This window comes from Bombyx mandarina, chromosome 18, assembly GCF_030267445.1.
Source record: "Bombyx mandarina strain Sakado chromosome 18, ASM3026744v2".
NCBI lineage: Eukaryota > Metazoa > Arthropoda > Insecta > Lepidoptera > Bombycidae > Bombyx > Bombyx mandarina.
In genome coordinates, this window is record NC_143224.1 from 9,719,242 (window position 1) to 9,745,620 (window position 26,379).

The following is a 26,379-nucleotide window of genomic DNA, read 5'->3' on the forward strand; positions in this document are numbered from 1 at the left end:
GGTACCAATTTTTCTAATGAAATACGTGCACAACCACTGTTCACGATTGAGTTCCACGGTGAAGGAATAACATCGTGTAATAAAAATCAAACCCGCAAAATTATAATTTGCGTAATTACTGGTAGTAGGACCTTTTGTGAGTCCGCACGGGTAGGTACCTACCACCATCATGCCTATTTCTGCCGTGAAGCAGAAATGCGTTTCGGTTTGAAGGGTGTGGTAGCCGTTGTAGCTATACTGAGACCTTAGAACTTATATCTCAAGGTGGGTGGCGCATTTACGTTGTACATGTCTATTGGCTTCAGTAACCACACAACACCAGGTGGGCTGTGAGCTCGAACAAACATCTAAGCACTAAAAAAAATCATTTGATTGTAATAAGAAATAAAAACAAAAATATTTCATGACATACCCTGCAGTGATGATTTCATTGTTTATGTCTGTCCATTTTAGGTATTGCATATTATATCCGGGTTCAGAACAATGACACTCTTGGTAAAATGAACTCCCCGTCGGAATAATGTTGGTTTTGTGCTCATCGTTCCGGAAGCACGCGATACAGTCTATAAAAATTACAAGGTTAATTCATTCTAGTACAGCTATTAATTTAAATATACATGCTATTTTTAACTTTGGCATACTTTATTCAAGATGATAAAAAAATCCTTTGAAATGTACTGAAAGTGACGGTCGTTCTATTTTCAAATGGGAAATTAATGTGTGCACACAAACAACATAATAAAATTTTTGTGATGCGGAATAATTAAATACGGGTACCTAAAATTAAATTATGAATGAACCATTATTTGGATCCCATTAATCTACAAAGAATCTATTTTATGAGTTTGATTTGCAATAACGTTCAGTCGCACATCGTATAAGAAGTTAAGTTCACTAGAAGGATTAATTTGGATAAATGAATGTCAATCAGAGCACATACTCGTACATAATACATCTATGCGTAATATGCAACAAACACAATGTGACTAAGTTCATCCATCTTAAGACAAGAGGTCACAATTGCAATTGTATTGTTTGGCGGCAGTCAAATTAAACAAAAACACAAAACTTCTTTGCAGAGAGAAGCAGAATGATGGTACTCGTTTAACGATAAGTGGTTAGTAAACTGGTAAAGAAAGCGGTTTTCGACATCAAATTAGGATATTTTGAAATCAGCATTCGCCTATTTGCTCGATTCCAAGACAGTATTTACAATTTATTAATTTCTATTAACCTTTACAATATTCTTTTTTTATTGTTTAGATGAGTGGGCGAGCTCACAGCCCACCTGGTGTTAAGTGGTTACTGGAGCCCATAGACAACGTAAATGCGCCACCCACCTTGAGATATAAGTTCTAAGGTCTCAGTATAGATACAACGGCTACCCCACTCTTCAAACCGAAACGCATTGTTGCTTCACGGCAGGAATAGGCAGGGTGGTGGTACCTACCCGCGCGGACTCACAAGAGGTCCTACCACCAGTACAAAAGTCCAGTCTCTTCAGACGTTTTTTTTTTCAAGTATTATTTATTCCGCTTTAAGCGACTTTGTCTAGAGTCTAGAAAGATTGTCGCTCGTGATAAATATTGACGCTGGTATCTAATGTAATCGAAACAAGACGAAATTGTTTCGAGTGGTTGAAAATTGTTTCTCATTTATTCAATTGTAGCCTTGGTGGAAAATTTTGCCAGTCAAAGCACGTTTAAAACATTTGGAACATATGGATGAGTTAATCATAAAAATATTGTGCTCTTCATTTTTGTTTTATGTCTGTGTTGTCCGGAGCTCAGAAATAAGTTGTATAAAGGCTAAAATAAAAATCATGAATGCTCTAGCGGAAAGAAACAAAAACATGTGATGTTCCTACAGTAATTAATTTGTTTATGAGAAAAAAAGAAACCATACGCCTCAATGTAATAGCCTTGTTGAAGATTGTTTAAAAATAATTTTAAAAGAGATCTCATTCCGAATTCGTTCACTACGGTTCTGAAGGGCATTTGAATTGTTGGAAAGTTTAAAAGTGCTCAACCTTAATTTTAATATTTATCTATATTGAAAACTAGTGACAATACTTCACGATTTACCAGTATCACTAAAAACTAGTGACACCTTTACCTATCGTGTGTTGATGGACTACTCTAGATATCTTCGCTTGATTTTTATTACACGATGCTATTTATCCCTTCACCGTGGAAATTAATCGAGAACATTTGTTAAGTATGTACGTATTTCATGAAAAATTGGTACCTAAATTGGTCCTTTAGGCCACGATGACTTCACCTTATATAGACAACGGGCCAAAGTATAGAATAAAACAAAACAGGAATTTTATAAATTCTTACAAAATAATACGTAAGATAGGATGAAATGATGAAAAAAAATTACAAAAGTAATAATCCCCCGGAATCTAAATATTGAACACGAACAATTCTAAATTAACGACATTTCCAAGGTAAGAATTCGTAGACAAACAAACAATGCTGTTTTTGTTGTTTATATCTTAGAATCTATTGAGTGAGCGGAAATAATAATATTATGAGTTTTATAAACATCGTTTGAAAGCAGTCAGCTTCAAAGATTGTTTTTACCACGCAATCTTGTTATTGAGTGTACATATTGAAATTTGTATATTATGAGCCTCAAAATACGTACAACATACTTTTAATTATCGACGACTACTTTTAATTATTTATTATGTACATACTTAGAGAATATAATAATAGTCAAATATTAATTAAATATTTTAAAACGATTAATAAATTGAGAAATATATAAATTGAGAAATAATGCCTTGCGTTTGCAGCGGTATGATTTTGGGCAGATTATAAAAATATCTTGCTTAAAAATTAAAGCTTTCCCGACAGAAATAAAATAAAATTAAGTAATTATACACACTCACACATTAACTGGTGGTAGGACCTCTTGTGAGTCCGCACGGGTAGGTACCACCGCCCTGCCTATTTTCTGCCATGAAGCAGTCATGCGTTTCGGTATGAAGGGCGGGGTAGCCGTTGTAACTATACTGAGACCTTAGAACTTATATCTCAAGGTGAGTGGCGCATTTACGTTGTAGATGTCTATGGGCTTTAGTAACCACTTAACACCAGGTGGGCTGTGAGCTCGTCCAAGCAATTAAGCAATAAATAAAAAAAACACACAGTAATTAAGGCCTTTCATCAGTTAGTTACCCATTATATATATTTTTGAAAAAAATACCGTAATATATGTAATATTTCGGCACACTAAAAATAAATTGCCATTCATGTTTCAGACAATTTGTAACACAGTGATTTATGGTGACACTCAAAAATTGCGACAGTTAGCCTGTTCTCACAGAATCTTTCAGTAAATTAATATAGAGGAACTAGCCGACATGGCATTGCTGTGTTGTAGAGTGGAATTCGAGGCCATACTAATTAGGGACACTTAGGGGATTGTTACAGAGTTCCATATGTTGTGTCATCTTTATATGTATTTATTTGGTTAAACTTTTAGTTGTAATAGTTTATTCTTGAGTAAGTTATTTACGAATGATCTACATACAGCTTTTTGATCATGATAAATCAAGAGAAACTTCATAAATATGTACTTATATTATTATTATTTTTTTTTTATTGCATTGATAGATAGATGGACGAGCTCGCAGCCCACGTGGTGTTAAGTGGTTACTGGAGCCCATATACATCCACAACGTAAATGCGCCACCCACCCTGAGATATAAGTTCTAAGGTCTCAAGTATAGTTACAACGGCTGCCCCATCCTTCAAACCGAAACGCATTACTGCTTCACGGCAGAAATAGGCAGGGCGGTACCCACCCGCGCGGACTCACAAGAGGTCCTACCACCAGTAAAAACATTAACAAAACGGTCACTAAGAATACCTTATAAGCCACTCAATAAAAACACGTTCATTGCTCAATAGAACTTATTTACATGTTTTTTTTACTACTACTACTAAGTTCAAACTTAGCTAAATTAATAACCAGATCACCGTTCTATGATTACTCATAAAAAATTAGGAACTTCTGTATTGTTTCTGTTAGTATCGATTTAACAGTCAAATACTTCTATATTTTCAACTTGCTGACCCGGCAGACTTCGTAGTGCCTCAATCGATAAATAAAAGACCGACGGGGGATACATCAAAGGAAAAACAAAATTGTTATTTTTATTTCATTCCGAACATATTCATACTTATCTACGTTTAAACCTTCCCTGGACTTCGACAAATAATTCAAGACCAAAATTAGCCAATTCGGTCCAGCCGTTCTCGAGTTTTAGCGAGACTAACGAACAGCAATTCATTTTTATATTTTATAGATAACAGCTTTCTATTAAAAACATTTATACCGTACATGTTAAAGTGCACCCACAAAAACGTATTTCTCCCCTAAGCCCCGAGGTTCGTTAAGAAAGAAAGCATGGGAGCTGGCAGACCCTCGAGATTTAATGTTATTTCTCCCAAGTGGAAGAATTAGCACTTTGAAAACGTTGAAAACATTCAAGTGCCCTTTCCTATTCGTTTATTATACAATAACGCTATAAAATAGTAGATAATGATTTTGTATATTTATTTAGCTATTTAGAATTTTTTTTATTGCCTATTTTTCAGTCTTGCCTTTTTTTGGTTTATAAATGAAACTATAATCGCTAAATTGATGGAACTCTTAATATTTATTGCTCCCGTCTTAATATTAATAACAACACTTGTTCAATTACAGTCTATTACTCTCGGACGGTCTTGGCTCATAAAATGTTATGTAATCTGTTTGAAAAAATGTTGGGGATAAATAGGTAGCTTAGATAAACTTTTAAACTGTCGTTGAAAAAATTATTGTTTTTGAAAATTCTGTAGTCAATTAAGTTACCTACTTTAACAAAAGTATTTTTTTTATTAAGTTTCACCCCAATTTGATTACCTATTTTAGCGTAATTAACAAACATCCAATATTCCAAGATTTCAGATCATCCCTTTCTTCCTAGCCATTCATCCTATATCTTTTTTGCCCTATTTATTCGCTGGTAGCCTAAGGGGTTATATTTCAGGTACGCCCGTACGGGTAGGGGAGCTCACGAGCTCAACCAGAGAGAATTGGCAATACTAGCCCTAGCAAGAGAAGTGATTCGCAGAGTTTATCACCGGATCGGAATCGCGACCCACTGAGAAGATCCGGCGAGAAACAAACTGGGCTGTGTCTATGAGTTAGTTCGTTCGTCGAATTCTTCGTCGTAGTTAACGAGTTCGACGAGGACGGTGACCGGTGCTTGAGAAACCTAAAAGCACCGAGAGTGAATCTAGGGGATCCAGCAAGACATGTTTCGGGGGACAGCGGCTTTGCGTTGCCCCGTCGCGGTCGGATAAGATCCTATATGGTAGTATATGGCTTTCCATATTTTCCTGCTCCATTTCGCCCTATCTTCGATATCTTCGTAAGTAACATAGCACTCCCTCTAATCCATCAACACTACATTTTTTCACCTAGAGAATGTGTACCATAAAAGAGAAACAGGACAGTAACAGAAATCTTCCTGATCGCCATAAATATGTCGTGCCACTAAATCACTATATTTTGAATTGTAATAACCACGCATTAAAACTGGAAACATGTCGACGCTTGAAAGGCGAACGTGACTAAGCGACAAGAACTGCTTTGTACATAAATGATAGGCAATAACCATATTCGATGCGCAAAAAAAATTTATTTTTAAGTCTATTAAAATCATTTCAATTCTACAACTAGATTCGTTAAAATAGAATTTTTTTCAGGTATTTCAACTTTAAATTAGTCTACTGTAAAGTTCACGCATTGTCGCTTAGTCACGTTTGCCTTTCAAGCGTCGATGTCAACTAGACTACTGTATAAAATTGAGAATAATTATTTAATAGTTATTGGCAACAGCCGGTCTCCACATAAGAGATATCTATAATAATTACATTGAACTCGATCGGCAACCGAACCCGAACATCGTATTACTGTAGTCGGGTCATTACACACGAGACTGCCAAGAAGGACTTGTGAGGCAAAGTATTTTACCGTTAGAACAAAACTAAAAATGAAAATACTTAGCTGTCAGCTTCAGGCCACGTGCAGATACAATAAGAGAAATTCTCTACGAGACTGGTAATGCACATTGCTTTTTAAATGACTTTATTTTTTTATTTTATTCACAGAGTATTTGTAGTAGAATTAACAATTATTGAAGCTTCGGTTTCTGTTTCTACAATTACAAGGTGTTTTCCATTTCATTTACATTTACAATCCAGTGTTTATATATTATTTGCAAATAAATAAATAATAAACAGTTTACATACAATTTGTAGCATTACACCAACTTTTTCGAACAGATAAATAATCCAAGTTATTTATTTCAAATCTTGCCACTTCTTGGACGAATTTTTTTGCTGGCTTATACGGTTTATCATTGACATAATGGCAGGATTAGTTAAAAATCGTTTCCATCAAAGGAGTGTTCTAGACAACCAACCTAATAGCAATAGTCAAAAATAAAGAAACCCAAATACCGTTAACGTTGCATCATAAAACAGTATGACGTGTTTGTTATTTGAGTTTTGTTTAGATTGCCATTAACCTTCGTCCATCGGGAAAATTATATGATTCTGGATTATTTCATTATTTGCATAAATACGTTAATAATTAGGTCTAATGATAGGTCTATTATTCCTTGGGGCTTATGTGTGTAATGCAAATGAACTGGTGCGAATATAGCAGTTTTTGAATCCCGATGACAAGTACTAATTTGTCTATAAGTACACAATCAACAAATGTCATGTTTAACTTTCCGAATGTAGCAATAGCATTGTGACTAACCCGAAAAAAAAGTTTACGTAATACTTGTTATGACCGCACTGGTAGATACCAAGCTTTCATTTCTGCCACAAAACGATTTTGCCTTTCAGTTTGAAGAGAGGGACATCTATGCAATATTCTACAGGTTTCGACTTCATGTCTAGAGGAGCATGACGGTATTTACTTTGTAATATCCAAAACACCACCACTTAACACTGGATAAGTAAACCTTAGTTGTGTTATTACGATATTATAGCTCTTTGTTAAACAGTCAGAGATTATATCATACTAATGCATCACAGTCCATCTGTTACAAAAACTGCGGCTTCAGCAATGAACACCACAAAGCAAATATTGCCTATCTGATCAGGAAAATCTAAATTACAATGTAATGGCAATATAGTAATAGCAACGATCTCAATTTCGAACCGAATTTTAAGTTTTTTTTTAAATAAAAAGTGCGGACAGTTTTACTGAGAAGTATTAGGGTGTTGGCTAATAGTGTAATGCTTCCGCGTCTTCGATATTTATAATACTGTTTTTTTTTTTTTGTTATCTTATTTTTTCGCAATCAAAACAATGTATAAAAATGGCATAAAAAGAATTGTATGACAAAAACTATCAAAGCTTGTGATTTCATGGCGTTTTAAACTGGATCCATATCATAACAAATGATCAACCAAGTTAAAGATTTTGCCTCTAGTGTGTGTAGTTTTCTTTAAGCTCATCGTTAAATTCAGTAAGCAATCTAGGTACAATATAGACATAGAAACGGTGCCTATAGTTTTGTTCTTAATTAGTTGCAGTTTAGCCTTGTACTCGATTGGAAGTGCTTCACGATTTATTTTTTATTTTTTATTGCTTAGATGGATGGACGAGCTCACAGCCCACCTGGTGTTAAGTGGTTACTGGAGCCCATAGACATCTCCAACGTAAATGCGCCACCCACCTATAATACCCGCATATAAGTTCTAAGATCTCAGTATAGTTACAACGGCTACCCCACCCTTCGAACCGACACGCATTACTGCTTCACGGCGGAAATAGGCGGGGTGGTGGTACCTACCCGTGCGGACTCACAAGAGGTGCTACCACCAGTGATTACGCAAATTATAATTTTGCGGGTTTGGTTTTTATTACACGATGTTATTCCTTCACCGTGGAAGTCAATCGTGAACATTTTTTGAGTACGTATTTCATTAGAAAAATTTTATTCTTGAACAATTCCAATTCACAGCACTTAAATTGTTACTTGTTTTAAATAATGACGAAACATCATTTAATTTTATCCTGGTTTTGCTAAGTTTTTTTATAAATTGAATTTAATTAAATTTATGATATAAATTCATAAATCATATTTTAAACTGAAATCAAATTTAATATCCGCGCTGGTGGCACGTGGTTGTCATAAATGAGACGCATAAAGCACGGATGGCCAATATTTGAATTTTGCTAAATATTATATTATTAAAACGAAAGTAGCATCAGCACTTATACTTTGGAAAAAATTACGTAGCTTTATACAAATATATATAACAACAATGTGAGTTAATAATCTTGTAAATTCTAATTATTAAGCTTATATGATTATAAAGCTAAGTTTACTTGTGGTTATTAGACTACCGTACTAAGACGCCTATAAATACTTTTCTTCGCCATCCCGTTTGCTAATTAGGGCGTGGTAGTGTTGTACTCTGGTTGTCATTAAGCGTATTATGTTTTAAGTGCTTATCCGCAACAGCGATGACCTCATACATTTTAGGTTTTATAGCTAATTTAGAAGAATAATGTTTGAGTTTTAATTATCGTACGGAGGCAGACATCCCACTTGATTGTTCTATGGCGAGTATTGTGAATGACGTACTTTTTAATTAACTTTAAAGTGTAGTGAAGTAAATAATAGTACAAGAAAGACTTATTTTTACTAGCCAATGCAATTAGATTGACAATTTCATTTATATTATCGATTATTCCATCCATTTTATTTACACTTCATCCTAATCCCAAAATCCACTTCGAAAGGAAAACCCAATTCAGATCTGGTACATTATAGACCAGTTGACAAACAAACCACGTGTTTACTGTATTAGGATTTACCGTTTTGTGAAGTTTTAAGGGATTACAACTCTACTTTGTGTTTAAATATTTTTGGGAACCAATCTGTAAGTAAAAACGCTAAACTTTGTTCAACGCTAGTCGCAACGACGAATAGATTAGATCTTTTTAGTATAATGTCAGTGAGAAACATTGTTTCTGGCTTATTATTCAATTGAACGAATTCAGGAAACGGCGACTCATTTTTAATAAGGGCAAATCAGCGTTTGAGTTTTGGACTTTTTGTTTCAAGAAACACATTGATGTTTTCTGAGATCAAGATGTCGGTTTTTTTTATTGCTTACTTAGTTGAGCGAGTTCACGGTCTTATGGCAATAGGTGCTCAGTGGGACTCAATCGGTATCACAACATGAATTCCGCTATCCAATTAGAAACCATGACGTACATACAAGTATCAATTGTTACGTGACGTATGGGTAACAATTCTGATTATCTGTAATTATCTCGTTATATTTGTGACACAAGTTGTTAAAGAACCAAAATCACAATAGCGTCAAAAATGCCACATAAACTATAAGAATAAGTTTGTATTAATCATAATTTTTTTACAGCTAGTACTGCCCACAAGGACTTAACTTAGTAACGTTTTTTAAAAGCGGTTTAAGTATGTTATGGAAAATGACTTGCATGATCAATATTTGACGCTCAGAGAAAAATATTTTTTTTATTTTTATTGCCTTTGTAGGCAGACAAGCATACGGCCCACCTGATGGTGAGTGGTTACCGTCGCCCATGGACTTCAACAATGCCAGGGGCAGAGCCAAGCCACTGCCTACCGCTTAATACTCAAAGTACAACTACATATTATAATTTTAATACCGTGTTTGCTCGTAAACATAGAATATGGCTCTGTTTACTATTCTTTTACTGAATAAGAAACGCGAGCTGCTTATTTCACGATATTTATACAACAATTAGAATGATAATAGAATATCTACATAAATGTTATGGATATATTATAGATTGTTAGCAGTAACTCTTATCTATGAATACGGATCATTTTAGAATACGGATTTATTTTTGTACAACAAGACTAGTTTGATCTATTCTTAACTGTACCTATATGATTGGTACAACAAAAAAGTATTTGATATCATTACTCATGAACTAGTACTAATTTTTAGTAAAGTATACTTGCAACGAGCGTGTAATTTAAACGTAACTGTCAGCATTGAGTAAATAAATACTCCATTAACTGTACAAATTGTTTTATATGAACCGAGCATCAAATTTATCATTAATATTTACTACACTGATTAATTCTGGCTTTCCACAAAATTCTCCCTACATTTTCTTATTCTGTATTTCAATGACATGCTATTTATCGATAACATGCGTTGCTGTGAGGACGATAGCACCGTCAGAGGGTTTGGGAAATATGGTTTATCACAGACGATCAAAGTTTGTGCCTGAATTGAAGAACTCTCCCAGTAGCTTTCCGAATGGTCTGAATTGAATTTAGTTCAATTCAACTCTTTAAAGACACAATATGTTGGTGGGTTCACTGCGATCAAGGATCTTTTATTATGGCGCCGCTTTTATAAGGACCCTGATCTTCTGAGCATATTGGGATTATTGGGGGTTGATATTTCGAGCGGTGTTCAGTGTCGAAATAATTTGGAAGGTAAAACCATGTTGGTTTTTAAAATGATGGGAGTCCTCAATAGAAAGAAGTAATACTTCATGCAAGGACAAAAACATGTGATTTACACATAAAGTACAAGCTTGGCCTCGCGTGGAGTTCTGCTCCCATATCTGTGCTGTGGATCCAAATTACAGCTACTAAATTTGGATCTGTTTATTTTGTACAACATATTTCATAGAGAGTGTTCTGAGGTTTTTTTTCGAGATAATCTCTTCATCGTACTTACTGCTCGCTGTAGGAGCAGAGTTCATCCATATTATCTCATACAATCCGGCTTTGGAATGAATTGTTCCATAATGTTTCCCAAGCGCTATGACAAGCCTTTTCTTCTAACGAGGTTTGAGAAGAGTCCTCATTATTAGATACCGGCCTATCTGTGTTTCTGGCTTTGCTTATGTTCATGGATGAAAGGGACCTTCAGATGTACCGTATGCTAGTCTGCTTAGAATAGCAATTGAAAAAAAAACTGCGAATTAGCCAAATAACAGTAAACTCCACATCTGTCTCCACATCTATCTAGGCCGCAGATCGCACGGCAGATGGCAAGCGACCTTTGGCTTGTACAATATGGAATGAATACTTGTAGGTGATGATAGTCACGTTATCCTAGAAATTAAGTTTATATATATTCAAATTTGTGGTATCGCTTGCCGTTGGCAGGCGTAGTTGAATGGAAATGCCACCGCGGTCTAGTCTGCTTGTGGGTTAGGGATCATAGAAAGCATACTTAAGTAAAAGTATGATTGGTCTTGATTTTGCTACCTCGCATAGATATAGTAATTCTTAAAACCCTATTCAGTAAAACTTTCATTTTTTTTATTGCTTAGATGGGTGGATGAGTTTACAGCCCACCTGATACTAAATGGTTACTGGAGCCCATAGACATCTACAACGTTAATGCGCCACCCACCTTGAGATATAAGTTCTAAGTTCTCAGTATAGTTACAACGGCTGCCCCACCCTTCAAACCGAAACGCATTACTGCTTCATGGCAGAAATAGGCAGAACGGTGGTACCTACCCGTGCGGACTCACAAGAGGTCCTACCGCCAGTGATTACGCAAATTATAATTTTGCGGGTTTGATTTTTATTACACGATGTTATTCCTTCACGATACGAATGCACCGGACGTCTTATCCTTTGGGCCACGACTACATCAAAACAAGTCGACATTAAAAATAAGCGATACTAATGCGCGTATTGAATAGCGCGTTACAGAATAGATTACCAGCATGCATCAAACGACAATTTGATGCGTTCGGTCAACATCTAGTTGAGCTCGTTAACAGACGTGACGCTACCAATTCCTAAAATTATGTGCGCACATCATTCGTGTCATGGTGGTCACAAATAGGACATTCAGCGTACACTTCAATTAATATTTTGGCGGTAATTGCCCTGAAATTCGTTAGATTGGCGTTGGTTGTGGTGAAATGGCGTCCTTTGCTACGAAAAGTTTTATTTGTTCTGTAAAAAATATATATGTCGTGGTTAACGACTTTTAGTATGTAATATTAAGACGTTGTTTTGACTATTATTTTAAATGATGAAATGTTGTTTTGATAAATATCACAAAATGTAGGGTAGACTCCGTAACGCCACAGTATAAAATGGCGGTACGTGGACAGAGTCGTGGCACGTCGCTTACAGCGGGAGGTCAAATCCCGCTTGAGCGACGCCCGAAACGAAAACTGGGATAGTTATTTAAAAGAACTCGCGCCCACTCACCAAGCATACTGGCGACTAGCTAGGACCCTCAAGTCCGAAACTATCGTCACTATGCCGCCTCTCGTACGCCCCTCAGGCCAACCACCGGCTTACGATGACGATGACAAGGCAGAGTTGCTGGCCGATGCACTGCAAGAACAGTGCACCACCAGCACTCAACACGCGGACCCCGAACACACCGAGTTCGTCGACAGGGAGGTCGAGCGCAGAGCTTCCCTGCCGCCCTCGGACGCGTTACCCCCCATTACCACTTCCGAGGTTAAGGAGGCGATCGATAGCCTACAACCACGGAAAGCTCCCGGCTCCGACGGCATCCGCAACCGCGCGCTAAAACTGTTACCAGCCCAACTGATAACGATGTTGGCCACGATATTAAATGCTGCTATGACGAACTGCATCTTTCCCGCGGCGTGGAAAGAAGCGGACGTTATCGGCATACACAAGCCGGGCAAACCGAATAACGAAACCGCGAGTTACCGCCCCATCAGTCTCCTCCCGGCGATAGGCAAATTATACGAACGGCTCCTTCGTAAACGCCTCTGGGATTTCGTATCCGCGAATAAAATTCTTATAGACGAGCAGTTTGGATTCCGCGCCAGACACTCGTGCGTCCATCAAGTGCACCGCCTCACGGAGCACATCTTACTAGGGCTGAACAGGCGGAAACCCATTCCGACAGGAGCCCTCTTCTTCGATATAGCGAAGGCGTTCGACAAAGTCTGGCACAACGGTTTGATATTCAAACTGTATAACATGGGAGTGCCAGACAGACTCGTGCTCATCATACGAGACTACTTGTCGAACCGTTCGTTCCGATATCGAGTCGAGGGAACGCGTTCCCGGCCCCGTCACGTCACAGCCGGAGTCCCGCAAGGCTCCGCCCTCTCCCCGTTACTATTCAGTTTGTATATCAACGATATACCCCGGTCTCCGGAGACCCATCTGGCGCTCTTCGCCGATGACACCGCCATCTACTACTCGTGTAGGAAGAAGGCGTTGCTCCATCGACGACTTCAGACCGCAGCTACCACCATGGGACAGTGGTTCCGGAAGTGGCGCATCGACATTAACCCCACGAAAAGCACAGCGGTGCTCTTCAAAAGGGGTCGCCCTCCGAACACCACGCTGAGCATCCCCCTCCCGACTAGGCGCGTCAATACCCCCGCCCCCGCCGTTCGCCCGATCACGATGTTCGACCAGCCCATACCGTGGGCCCCGAAGGTCAAATATTTAGGCGTCACCCTCGACAGTAGGATGACATTCCGCCCCCACATCAAGACGGTACGCGATCGTGCCGCCTTCATTCTAGGACGTCTCTACCCGATGATATGTAGGCGAAGTAAAATGTCCCTTAGAAATAAGGTGACACTCTACAAAACTTGCATACGCCCCGTCATGACCTATGCAAGTGTAGTGTTCGCTCACGCGGCCCGCATACACTTGAAATCATTCCAAATTATTCAATCCCGTTTTTGCAGGATAGCCGTCGGAGCCCCGTGGTTCGTCAGGAACGTCGACCTCCATGACGACCTGGACTTAGAGTCCATCAGTAAGTATCTGCAGTCGGCGTCCATGCGCCACTTCGATAAAGCGGCACGACACGAGAACCCTCTCATCGTGGCCGCCGGTAACTACATTCCCGATCCTGCGGACAGAATGGAAAGCAGTCGACGTCGCCCAAAACACGTCATCTCGGATCCGCCCGATCCACTAACGGTGCTTTTAGGTAATTCAAGCACCGGTCACCGTTCTCGTCGAACCCGTCGCTTGCGACGAAGGGCTCGACGAGTAAATTAACTCTCAGACACAGCCCACTGAGTTTCTCGCCGGATCTTCTCAGTGGGTCGCGTTTCCGATCCGGTGGTAGATTCTGCGAAGCACGACTCTTGCTAGGGTTCGTGTTAGCAACGTCATCAGGTTTGAGCCCCGTGAGCTCACCTACAAAAGTTAGGGTTACGCTGACATAGCCTCTCAAGGCTCTCAGCTTAGGTAGGATAAAAAAAAAAAAAGAGTCGTGGCATTCCGTGTCAGACAGTCATTTAGTCCGTATCGGACGGTCCGTCCGTCTCACTCAGTGAGTCTCTGGCAGTCAGTCAGTCAGTCGGTCTGTCGGTATGTGGAACGAAACTGTCGGTTTACCCTGTCACTGTGAAAGTTGTGTGTGTTGAGTTTCAATAATTATTATCCAAAAGGTTTTATTGACTTTTTATAAACTGAGTTCAACCAAATACGAGTGATGACGGAAACTACCGCTTAGCCATCCCAAGCGCGCGCCGACATATATATCTCTTTATTCCACAACGGCATTTAAGGCTATCAGAATAGTTCTCAAACGTTGCCCATTCAAAAAACGGTTCTCGAAATGGAAAACGTTGATTGTATCTGTCGATTCTCGTAGGGCAAAATCCGATAGTATTGAAATTGAGTTTCAAATATACTTTTTTTAGTATTGCCTAGATATTGGAACGAGCCGACGACGACTCACGTACGTACCGGAGCCCATGGACATCAAAGCGTAAATGTCATCATACAACTTGAGGCATAAAATCTTTAGTCTCGATTGTACATTATAACGGCTGTCTTAAATACCCCAAACCGTAATTTCTTCGAAATAATATAACAAGTAGTTATTGTTCTTATAGCTTTAACGGCCTTTTATTATTTACTTGAATATTATTATTATACAAATATATAATTTTGTTAAATATAATATAATAATTTAAAGTGTTTTATTCTTAATATACATATGATATATTATCATTGTTAAGAACAGTACATATAAATCTTTTAAAATATAATGGTCTGGGTTCCCTTCATCGTGGAAGTTGCTCAACAGAGCCACATATTAGATTCGTAGATATATGTAATTGCTGATGAAATTAACTCAATCTGACCTCAAAAATAAATAGCGATTTATCTACATTACTACGATATTACGTATAACAGAGAACCACACTATCGTTTTATCTAATATTAAAATTTATATACTATGCAAACACTTTTAAAATTAATACGAACTGCAAATAGCCGTTCAAACATACGAAACGTTAAAATCTTTGGTATTTCACACAAAGGTAGAAACCGACCGGTTCTCAGTTTATTCGACATATTGAAAATTGAGTACAACCAAGTTTAATGTTTAAATATCAACTACATTCTTAAAATAGCACCACTGGGCATGTTAAAAGGACGCGTTCTTGGTTTTTTTTTTTTGAGGATTGTTATTGAGCATCGTAACCCCCTGAGAAAATTTGGCGAGAAACTCAGCGGGCCGATGTATAGGTTAAGTGTTTTTTGTCCTACCCTTGCTGATAGCCTTGAGAGGCTATTTCAGCTTCGTATTGACGTGTAGGTGAGCTCTCAGAGCTCAAATCGGGAGTGTTGCTAACACTGGCCCTAGCAAGAGCAGTGCTTCGCAGAATCTACCACCGGATCGGAAACGCGATCCACTGAGAAGATCCGGCGAGAAATTCAGTGGGCAATAGTGGGCATAAATACTAAAAAAGTTGGGTTGAAAACATTTTGAATGCGTGTAACAGCTTTGACTCGCTTAATAATTGTACATCTCATCAATGGAGCTGTTAATGTTTTTTCGTAATAAGCATAGTGTCCATTAATTAAGTTACCTTGAACGCTGATTTTTTCTGTCAGTGTAAAATACTTTAAGGTTACAAGACATTTTTGTTAAAGTATTAGCCATCAAAGCTTACGCCTACAAGCGCGTCTATCATCATCAACATTAAATTAATATAAATAAGACTCAATTGGGTTGCAATTGGACAGTTAACACAAAAAATGTTTCAGCCTTTGTAACAATAATGACCTTGATTAAACCAGTAGATAAGTTCGACAACCGCAAATATAATTTGGACTCAACAAACTTGTTCATTTTTTTTTTGGTGATATATTTGGTCGGTATATCACTAGTTACCTCAGATTTAGAGATAAAGATAGAGGCACATATACATTTTGTTCTTTTTTTGTTTTTTGTTGTTGTTTGTTATTCTTTTGTTAATCCACCTACCATGCATTATCTCTGCACCACCCTATGGCCGACTGGAAGTGAATGCCCATGGCATTAAGTCCGCCTGTGTACAACTTTTGTTTTGTGCATAAAGTATAAAATAAATAAATAAATACACGGATACATGGATATTTTTAATGCACTATACACATGGTGAAGACACCTCTAGTATTAAGTAATAAAGGCTCATATTATTTGCATAGCTTAGAATCGGTGAACGAGCTCACAGCTCTCCTCGTGTTATGTGACCACTAAATTCCCTGGACATTAACCACATAAATGTCGTCACTCACCTTGAGACATGAGTCTAAGTCTCAGATTTTACGGTACAACGACTGCGCCACCCTTCAAACCGAAACGCATTACTGCTTCACAGCAGAAATAGTGGTGGTAGACCAGTAACGAAGCAAATTATAATTTTGCTGATTTGATTTTTATTAAACGATGTTATTCCTTCACCGTAGATTTGGGAACATTTATTAAGCACGTATTTTATATAAAAAATGGTACCCGCTTGTAGGATTTTAGCATTGGCTCAATCGTATCTCTCGATGCAAATGTACGAAGCGACCATGACCATTTAGGCCATGACGACTTCAAAACTGTATAGTATCACAGCTTTCCCACCTTTAAGCTCAACATATAACTGCTTCATGGCAGAACTCGGCAAGATGACAGTCCCTTTTCTTACTCATAACTTGCTTTTGCCCGCGACTTCGTCCGCGTGAAATAGTTACTTAGGCATAACGCTAAATTTCCCTCTTCATTTACGTAAAAAGTGAAAATATTTTTCAATAATAGAATATTAAGAAGCTATTTAAGGTACCAAAATCACGTTTTTTAACCGACTTCAAAAGAGGAAGTTATGAATTCGACCATAATTTTTTTATCTATGACAATCTATGTATGTTCACCGATTTCTCGAGAATGCTTTAACCGATTCTGATAATTCTTTATTCTTTTTTTCTTTTTTGTTGGAAAGGGTAGACTTTCCGAATGGTCCTGTAATCATCAAGATCTGATGATGGGATTCTGGAGAACTCCAGTAAAATCTATAATTGTCAAAGCCTATCTTCAAATGATGTGAATGTTTCAATGTTGTAATGAATAAGGTATTTGTTTGGATAGGAATTAATATAATCATTATAAAAACCCCTTCACAAATAATGTTTTATTTTAGAACAAATTTGGTTAGCATAAAAAACGTTTTAGTGAGCCAACCTTTAAATATAGACATATGCTGTCGTGACTTTTTTTTTAAACTATTCAAGGGGAACAACTTTGATATACATTTTTTTAGGGAAACTTTAACCGTATCCGCAGCGCCCAAAGCGGAAGCTCTCAAAAGGGAAAAAACTCCGATTTTGAATCATTATTTATTGGTGCTCCGCTTTTGTTAGTCTTAGTGTGATGTTATATAGCCTACAGCTTTCCTGAATAAATGAGCTATCCGACACTGAAAAAAAATTTCAAGTCGTAGCAATAGTTCCTGAGATTAGCGCATTCAAACAAACAAACAAGCAAACTCTTCAGCTTTATAATATTAGAATAGAAACGCGCACTGGTAAAAACAAGTGGAGCTATAAACATTCCGGACGGAGTTCAATTCAAAAAGGTTGACCAAGTATAGGTTAGTTCAAGGGTAATTAATGAAATAAAAACAAAATAATAGTCGTGCAATTTGTTTCACTCGTTTATAACACCACAAGTCAAGGATTTTGTTTTTTTATTGTTTTTTTTTACAAAGCGTTGATGAATAATGATATAATTAAGAGCAAAGCTATTTTCGCATCGATAGTATCCGTGTGGTTAACTAACCAAACCACACTCATACAAACAAGACAATTTGAAGGTTATATTGTAATTGATCGGCTTATTATGTCACAATTATAATTTTGTTTGAACGAGAAAATTATTTTATTTAATGTATTTGTATTTAATTTAACTGTGATCAAGCTTTTATTCTACCTATTTACGAGTATATTAGTACTCGGAAAGAAATGTCTAATATATTTAAATACAAGCGTGTGAATATTTTTTTGTTTCAAATCCCATATTTTGGAAATATTAAATACCTAATAAATAATAAAAAAACATGTAGTATTACATTACTAAAATTTTTAATTTAATAGTAGTTAGCATTAAGGTAGTTATTTGATTGACACAAATAAAGATGACCTTACCTTTCGACCCGATAAACACGGCAATGATCACTGATATAATAATACTCGACACCGTACCAGACATTGTAAATAAACCAAAACACAATATTTTAATATAGGTAACAGAAATAAACAACAGATAAAAAAAATCAAGAACACATTCTAGTTCCCGCCTTTAATTCAAATACGTTCGACAATCGAAACAATTTTTTTTTTCGTTGTCGCGAGCAATGCGTGCGCGATCTTACACGTCCAATGTAAACTTGCCTCTTTGCTGACACTGAGCTCTGAAAATGGGACGTAATATTGAAGTATAAACGGAGTATAAACATCACGCTTATTTTTAGAGTTATTTGGTACTTTTAGTAGGTACGGAATGTCATATTATAGTGTTACTCCGTTTGATATATTAATGACCAGGCAGCTACAACTCGTGCGTGAGCCAAAATAGGTTTATATAAGGGGTATATATAGGTTTATATAAAATATCAAATATTATATGTATTATACTCGTATAAACTCAAGTATGAATTTCAAATAATGTATTTACTACAGCGTAGACATAATATTAAGCTTAAGTCTTTTTAAATAAATTGACGTATAACATTTTTATTTCTTATAATATCTTTATATTTCTACTGAAGACTGATGTTTTAGAGAAGTATTTTTTAAGAATAAAAAAATCAACTTCAAGTGATTTTTTTTTACCTAACGTAAATCAACAAGTCGTGAAGATTTATTTTTATTGTTATACTAGCTTTTACCTCTGGCTATACTCGTGTTAATGTCTTTCGAGATTACTATTTTTTTTTAAATGCCAATCCTTTATGTTCTATCTTGAACTCTTGACAATTTTACGCAAATTTTCATGTTGATTGATTGAACAGTTTAGACCTCTAATATTGAAAGGATGGATAATGAAAATAAGAATACAACATTTCCGTTTTTGATATCTGGTTGTTTACTCATTTTTTATTAGTCACTCTTAGGGACCAAAAATTCCACCATCATCTCCCCTGGTTATCAATTTCGTAGCAATTTTACAAAATAGGATAATAATATTCTTTTCTTTATTTTGTATTACGGCCACCCTTTTCAAAAGCTCCTAAGGGACCGTTACTCTTAACTAAGAAAAGCGAAAATAAACAGAGACAAATTTGATTTTCAATTTTGGCTTAATTTTAATTATCAAAACAAATTATGGCAAAGCTTTTCAAAAATTCAGCATTTTATTAGAAGAATATACGTAAATAAATTATATTAAGTCATTCACAAATAAAACTAGAATTGCGCAGTGAATTATAGTCTTCAATAAAGAAATCGAAGGCATAGTCTTAGTAATTTTCAATTTCTCCGCATATCTTTTGTTCTGCTTGACGGCATAACAACAAAAGGCGAAAGCTGTTGTTATTCTTAAATCTTAAACTTAAGAATTAACCAAACATCATTCATATCTTCCACAAACACAAAAACAGAACAACGAAGGTGTTCTTAATTTTGATTCGCTTCACATTATGAGACCATAAATTTAAATTAATCAAATAACTATTTGAAATAAACAGAGTATTAGAATGTGAACAATTTTAATAGAGTTCACACTCGAGTAAATAATAAATTGGAAGCTCCAAATCCTCCTCTGTGCTCTGCACTTAAACAAATCGCACCTCAACACTGCGAGAGCAACATTAACAAGGGGATAACGTTTTCGGATAACACAAAGGGTTGAACAAAAGTAGCTACGTTGCTTAATCATCTGTTTCAAAACGCCTTGTTTGATGGATTAGTAGCTATCAAGTTTTAAAGGAAATCTTAACGGCTGAATTACACATTACAAAGTAAACAATACTTCTATTCTAATGTCAGTCTTGTTTGAATATGATTTATTAACAAAATATTATTAATTAACGAGAAACTTGATATGAAATAGAAAAGGTAAACCTATACTGTATCAAGTGGCTATTTTCTAATATTTTAAAATATAGTCGAAAATTTTTGTTGTTAGACAGCACATGATCTTTTTTTTCTTTTTTTTATTGCCTATTTGTGTGGACGAGCTCACAGCCCACCTGGTATTAAGTGGTTACTGGAACCCATAGAAATCTACAACGTAAATGCGCCACACACCTTGAGACATGAGTTCTAAGGTCTCAGTTTTCAAAGTAAAACGGCTGCCATACCCATCAAACCGAAACGCATTACTGCTTCACGGCAGTAATAGGCAGTGTGGTACTTACCCGTGCGGACTCACAAGATGTCCTACCATCAGTAGGCTTCAGTTTCAGGGCCTCAGTTTCTCATTCACTCTTACCACTCTTACACTCCACAGCTTAGAGCGATGGAAGTGATCGCGAACTGTGCGGAGGGCGATTATGCAACTCGCTTTCAAACCCACGCGGCCATTATTTTTGCGAATTAATTATTTTAATTCATGCAACTACAATATTTTCTCTTCTTCATGTTTTGGCAGCAATTTTATTAGAATGACATCTAATATAAATTAATAAAAATCATATATGCAGCGGTCTCAAAAAATTATGATTTATTGGTCGATAATCTTTTGCAAAATCATAAAAAGATGGTAACCCTATCAACTCGACCATAGACTGTTCTGTGCTATTATTGAATTGATCGTAGTTAATCTAGAAACGGTGTAGTGTGTCATGATCATTAGTAAAATCCTAAATATCAAGAACACTACTTTCTCGACCGAATTATTGAATTTAGCCCACAATTAGTGGCAACGAACGTGATTATATTGCCGGTCACTCTGGCATGTGGATTTGTTTAAGCATGTGTGTATACTTATAAACGTATCTGATCAGAGTCTAGTGAAATACATAATCAACTACTAAGCTACCATATAAAAACCTGATCGTTTCTTATACTGTTATATCTAACAGAAGAATGTTATGTCTAAGTCTAAGTATTTTAAGTTCCAAGTCTAAGGCTTAAAGTCCCGTTCATATTTTGAATACGAAAGTTTGTGAAGTACGATGTTTGTCAATATTTCGCGCAAAAACTTAACTAGGAGACGAGTTTTGCTAAAACTACACAATTTAAAACCTTATAGATCAAAATAGCACATGTGCTATAATATAACTATAGAACGATCGACGTGCGACAAGTACCACTCTGGTAATTTCCAGAAATTAATTTTTGTTATAAAATCAGCGGCACTGACTAGTATGAAATCAACTTACAATCAATAAATGTTTTAGATGAAAATATTTAAATTTTTCTATATTGCTTGAATGTGTGGAATGGCTCACAGCTCACCTGTTGTTAAGTTGTCACCGGAACCCATTGTCATCAACGACGTAAATGCCGCCACCCGCCTTGAGGAATGCGTTCTAAGTTCAGTTTTTACAATAGAACGGCTACCCCAGCCTTCAAACCGAAGCGCTTTACTGCTTCACGGCAGAAAAAGGCAAGGTGATGGTACTTTTCCGCGCGGGCTCACAAGGTGCGCTACTACCAATGTGATAAATCTATACTAATATTAGTACTTATAATTTTTACGGATGTTCCGTTATAACTACTGAACCATGCATCCGATTGATCTGAAACTTGGTATCCATGTAGAAAATACATGTACTTAATGGATAGGATTATATTTATATGAATGTTGAACCTCCTACTCCAGTGGCAGGGGCGTCAATGATGAGAATCTTTGTGGGGGTGAGAAATAATAATGTTCATTTTAAATGCCCAGCGAAGCGGACGGGTACAGCTAGTTTTATTATATTATTGATCTTAATAAGAAAAGTGTCACGAAATTAAATTGTAAAACCGTAGCACGAGATTATTCTTTAAGCCTTCGCTCCAGGATAATCCTATTAAAACTAAAGCAATCCTGTTACGTTTCCGAGTGAAAGGTAAAAGCCTATAACTTCGGCCCTTATTGCGCGAACCTTTTCGAGAGGAAAACAATTTTCCCGTGGATGAGGGCTCTCGGCCACCTACGTAATTGTGGGCAAACAGCTCGGAGCGCCGACAAACATTCATATACCGTTTTGTTACATCTGTGTTTTTCTGTTGTCGCCAACACGTGTAAAGTTGCAAAGAATTGTGGGGAGGAAAACCGATTTGTATTACCAAGAATGGGAGCAGTATTTGTTGACGTATAATAATCAAAATCATTATTGTGATTCAATATCAATTTACAAAATGAAAGTAGCTTTAACAAACCAACTATGAAATGTGTAGTTGTTTTTTCTTTATAATTATCGAAAAAAATAGTTCAAAAATTTTAGGCTAATGAACCCTAGAAACAAAAATATATTAATTGTTGTACAGTTAGTAGAAAAATGCAGTCAAATCTCATGACCTCACAAATATCAATACTTATATTAAAATTACAAAAATTAAGAATCGAAAGAAGTTATTATTTTTATTTATTTACAATACATCCAAATCAACTAAAACATTGTCACGTCTATATAAACCGTATAAAATAAAAAAACAAAACTGGCACCTTAAATAATCTAATTTTCAATTCTCGAAGCCGGTTCTGAAGTGACCATTGTACAAACATTTGACAACCGTAACTGGCTTTCAAATTAAATCTAATCGCCGACCTCCCCGTGGCCTTCAAACTTAAATGGTCCTCAACTTAATAAAATATCGTAGTTACATATCCCTTTATCATTTAAATTCGACATAAATTATTTAAATTAAGAATTATTTGTAGCATATTGATATTTAAATAACTTTATATTGTAGGATAATCACAAGAAATATTTGATAAGCCGCTTATTTTCATTTAGTATTTAATAAACAACTTCTTATATATTCGCTCGGCCATGTCTAATAATAATTTAAAAGTTTGGAGAAATTTTCAAGTTACATTCGTCCCAACTAATATTAACATAACAAATTATTAAACGGCTTCTTTTTTTATTTGAAAGCTAGTGTGTCTCATGTGGTCTTGAATGATGCTCTCATTTTATTTTACTGAAGTAGGTTTTCTTTTTGTTAAAATCTTGTATTACAATTATGTAATTTTTCTATATAAAATAGCTCCTTCACCAATCATTAGTCATGGATATTTATCTCTTCTAGCATTAGGCAAATTGCTAAGCTTCAAAGCCAAATACTTATTCTAAAGCTATGCAATATTTATTCGGTATAATGTAGGTCCCGCGGGCTGTGGGTAGCCTGGTGTAACTCGCAGAATATTTTCGATATCCCACTGAAATCCGATTTACGTATTTTACCTTTAGGCGAGGACGCCCTGACATTGTATATAAGAGGATTTAACATTACTGGTAATATTTGTATATCCTTAGGAACGATCTCGTTTATTTACATATTTTCCGATCGCTATGCTTACGAACATCGCTACTGGGCTATAAGTTAGGTCAATGACACTTAAAAAAAAAAAAAATTATTAATTCATGTCATTATATCCAACCATTTCAACACGGAGAATTTAATAACTTTATTTTGATATTTTTTTAATAAGTCCTGAAATGTATTTTTTGTGGTTTTTATTTTTGACCGTTAAAGAAAGACTTTAAAGACGACTGGCCAAAATTAAAACCAAAATCTCTGCAAAATGAGGTCCATAAACGCCAACTGCGGACAAGCATGAGTGAGACTACTAGCCTTGTGATCTGTACGATGATGTTTGGCGGAGACCGCTGCCTTTTAATATAGGGAATTGCTACACATATCAAAATATCTTATGAGATAATATATTTACCAATAAAGTTTCAATAATTTTACACTATTTTAGCTTTGCGAAATGTTTGAAAAGTTTCAACTAAGTGGTATTTTAGACGAAAGATTAAGCCACACGAAAGAAAAAGCAAACTATTTTACCCCACTTGAAAAACTTTTGCCACTATATCAAGTAGGGGGATGGAACATTGAAACTTCCATATGTCACCGCATGGATCAGTCAAAAAAAGAACTGTGTCATTAATTTGACGATGACGAAGTAGAAACGCTTCTTTGTTAATTAATTATATATACGACCAGATTTATTTGTTGTTGACCAAACAATAACATTTACATTAATTTATCAATATCCTCCTTGTACACATGTAACTTTGACCGTTATATCCATCGATCGATGGTTATATCATAATCCTCTGTATGCGTTAAAAAAGAACAAAGTATTTTCTTCGCGTATTACGTACAGTACATAGTTATATTATATACGCCGGTGTTGAAACCGAATGTAATATATTAGATACAATATAGAATAGAGAATGATATATAAGTTTCCATACCAAAGGTCGAATTTCAGATATTTCCCCTTTCATTACATTTCACGTTGAATTCAGAGCGCAAAGTCCAGAGTTGCGAGCATTGTAAAGTTTTTTGTCTGGTTTCAAATTTGCCACCCAGATAAAATAAAAAACTAGTAATAGAATTTTTTCCATATATGTGTCCTTTTGGCTAGGATATTGAAAAATTATTTTTAGATGATGCATCGGTACAAGGCATCAGCGTCGATGCCCCGGGGACACTCGTCAGTCGTGACCGGCGGCTTTTAATCTAAAAGCTATTTGGTGTCACAAGCCCCTTTTCCCTTGATAGGGAAATAACATTTTGCCTTTTAAAATGTTTCAATCAATCTTTGTATTCATCGGTTACGAGAATGCAGCATTTGATTAACATACATAATTAAATTGTTTTTTTTTCTGTTAGTAGACCTGTTTCCACCTTTAACTGTTTATATATCTGTGTAAATTAGCTTCTTTTTTTTAAATATCAAATCTTTAATGTATTTATACTATTAGTGTTTCCATATAGTGGGAGGTACCCTAAATGAGTGCAGTAGGATGGTTTCGAACAGGGAAGGATAGCGGAACACCGTGAGACACGTCAAGTCTGCCCCCTGTAACACCACATGACGATAACGACCACTCTGTCAAGAGTGACACGATTGAGAAGAAGAAGAAAATTTCTATAATAATTCAAAGTGATTCAATATTACTAATCAAAACTGCATTAGGTATTGTTCGTCCTGAAACTGGAAAGAGAAGATTGATTATGCTGTTTCCTTAAATCGCATGTAGTCGTTACGCCAACAAGTAAAACGTATGCCGATAAGATGTCTGCTTTAGACCCCGATGAGGGGAAAAACACAGATGGTTCACAGTTATTGCCGCATTTATAACAGGGGAAGTTTCAAGTAAATCGGTAATCAATAGCGGTGTTTCTTTACGGGCTCACGGTTCATCTGATGTTGAGTGCTTACCGGAGTCCATAGGCATCACAACGTAAACGTTGCCACCCACCTTGATACGCGGGTTCGAACTTTCAATTGTATTACCATGCGTATCCCACACATAGAACGCATGACTGCTTCGTGGAAGAAATATGCAATTCAATGGCCTCAAATTACAGCCTACCATCAATCATAACGTAAACTTAAAAAACATTCCGGTTTGATTTTCTAATACGACGCTATTTCTTCATCGTGAAAAATCATTCGTGAGCACTTCTTAATTATATGTATGATATTTAATTTAAATAATTGTGCCGATTCTCAGATTTAAGTCTTGATACAGCTAAATCTCTCGATTCGAATAAATCGAGCGTCTTATTCGTTAGAGACGCGCTAAGTGTAATGGTGGCTTATGCAAATTTCGACATGTCAGACCACGAGATCCTGGAGGGGCGACCATTGGCCGTCTCAGTTAAAAGGCCATCCATTTTTTAATTTATCAACAAATATTATACATTTTACTTTTTAGTTTTTTAGTATTAGTAATAAAATACTGGTAAATCGATTTTTAGTATTCACTCAATCACCATTCTATCTTCTCTCCAATAGTATCATTGCTTTTGTTTGCTCTTGAAATTCTCAAACTGTATTTCAATTATGTTGCTATTAGAATGCTATTGCCATCTGTGTTTCGGTGAATGTTACTTTACTAAAA

General features: G+C 36.2%; 1 protein-coding gene across 3 annotated transcripts in view; it reads right to left on the bottom strand.

Moving 5' to 3' along the window:
• Positions 1-18,770, bottom strand: part of LOC114240921 (fasciclin-2) — a 31,508-nt gene extending 12,738 nt beyond the window's left edge. For 2 of the 3 annotated variants that reach the window (XM_028171601.2, XM_028171602.2), the window contains exons 1-2: positions 18,506-18,770; positions 413-563 (exon numbers count right to left, since the gene is read on the bottom strand). In XM_028171601.2, the coding sequence (XP_028027402.2) occupies positions 413-563; positions 18,506-18,569 (215 nt within the window). In that variant the 5' untranslated portion in view covers positions 18,570-18,770. Of the gene's footprint in view, positions 1-412; positions 564-18,505 lie in introns of those variants that run through there. The other variant, XM_028171603.2, reaches the window with a different exon arrangement.
• Positions 18,771-26,379: the final 7,609 nt, after the last annotated feature.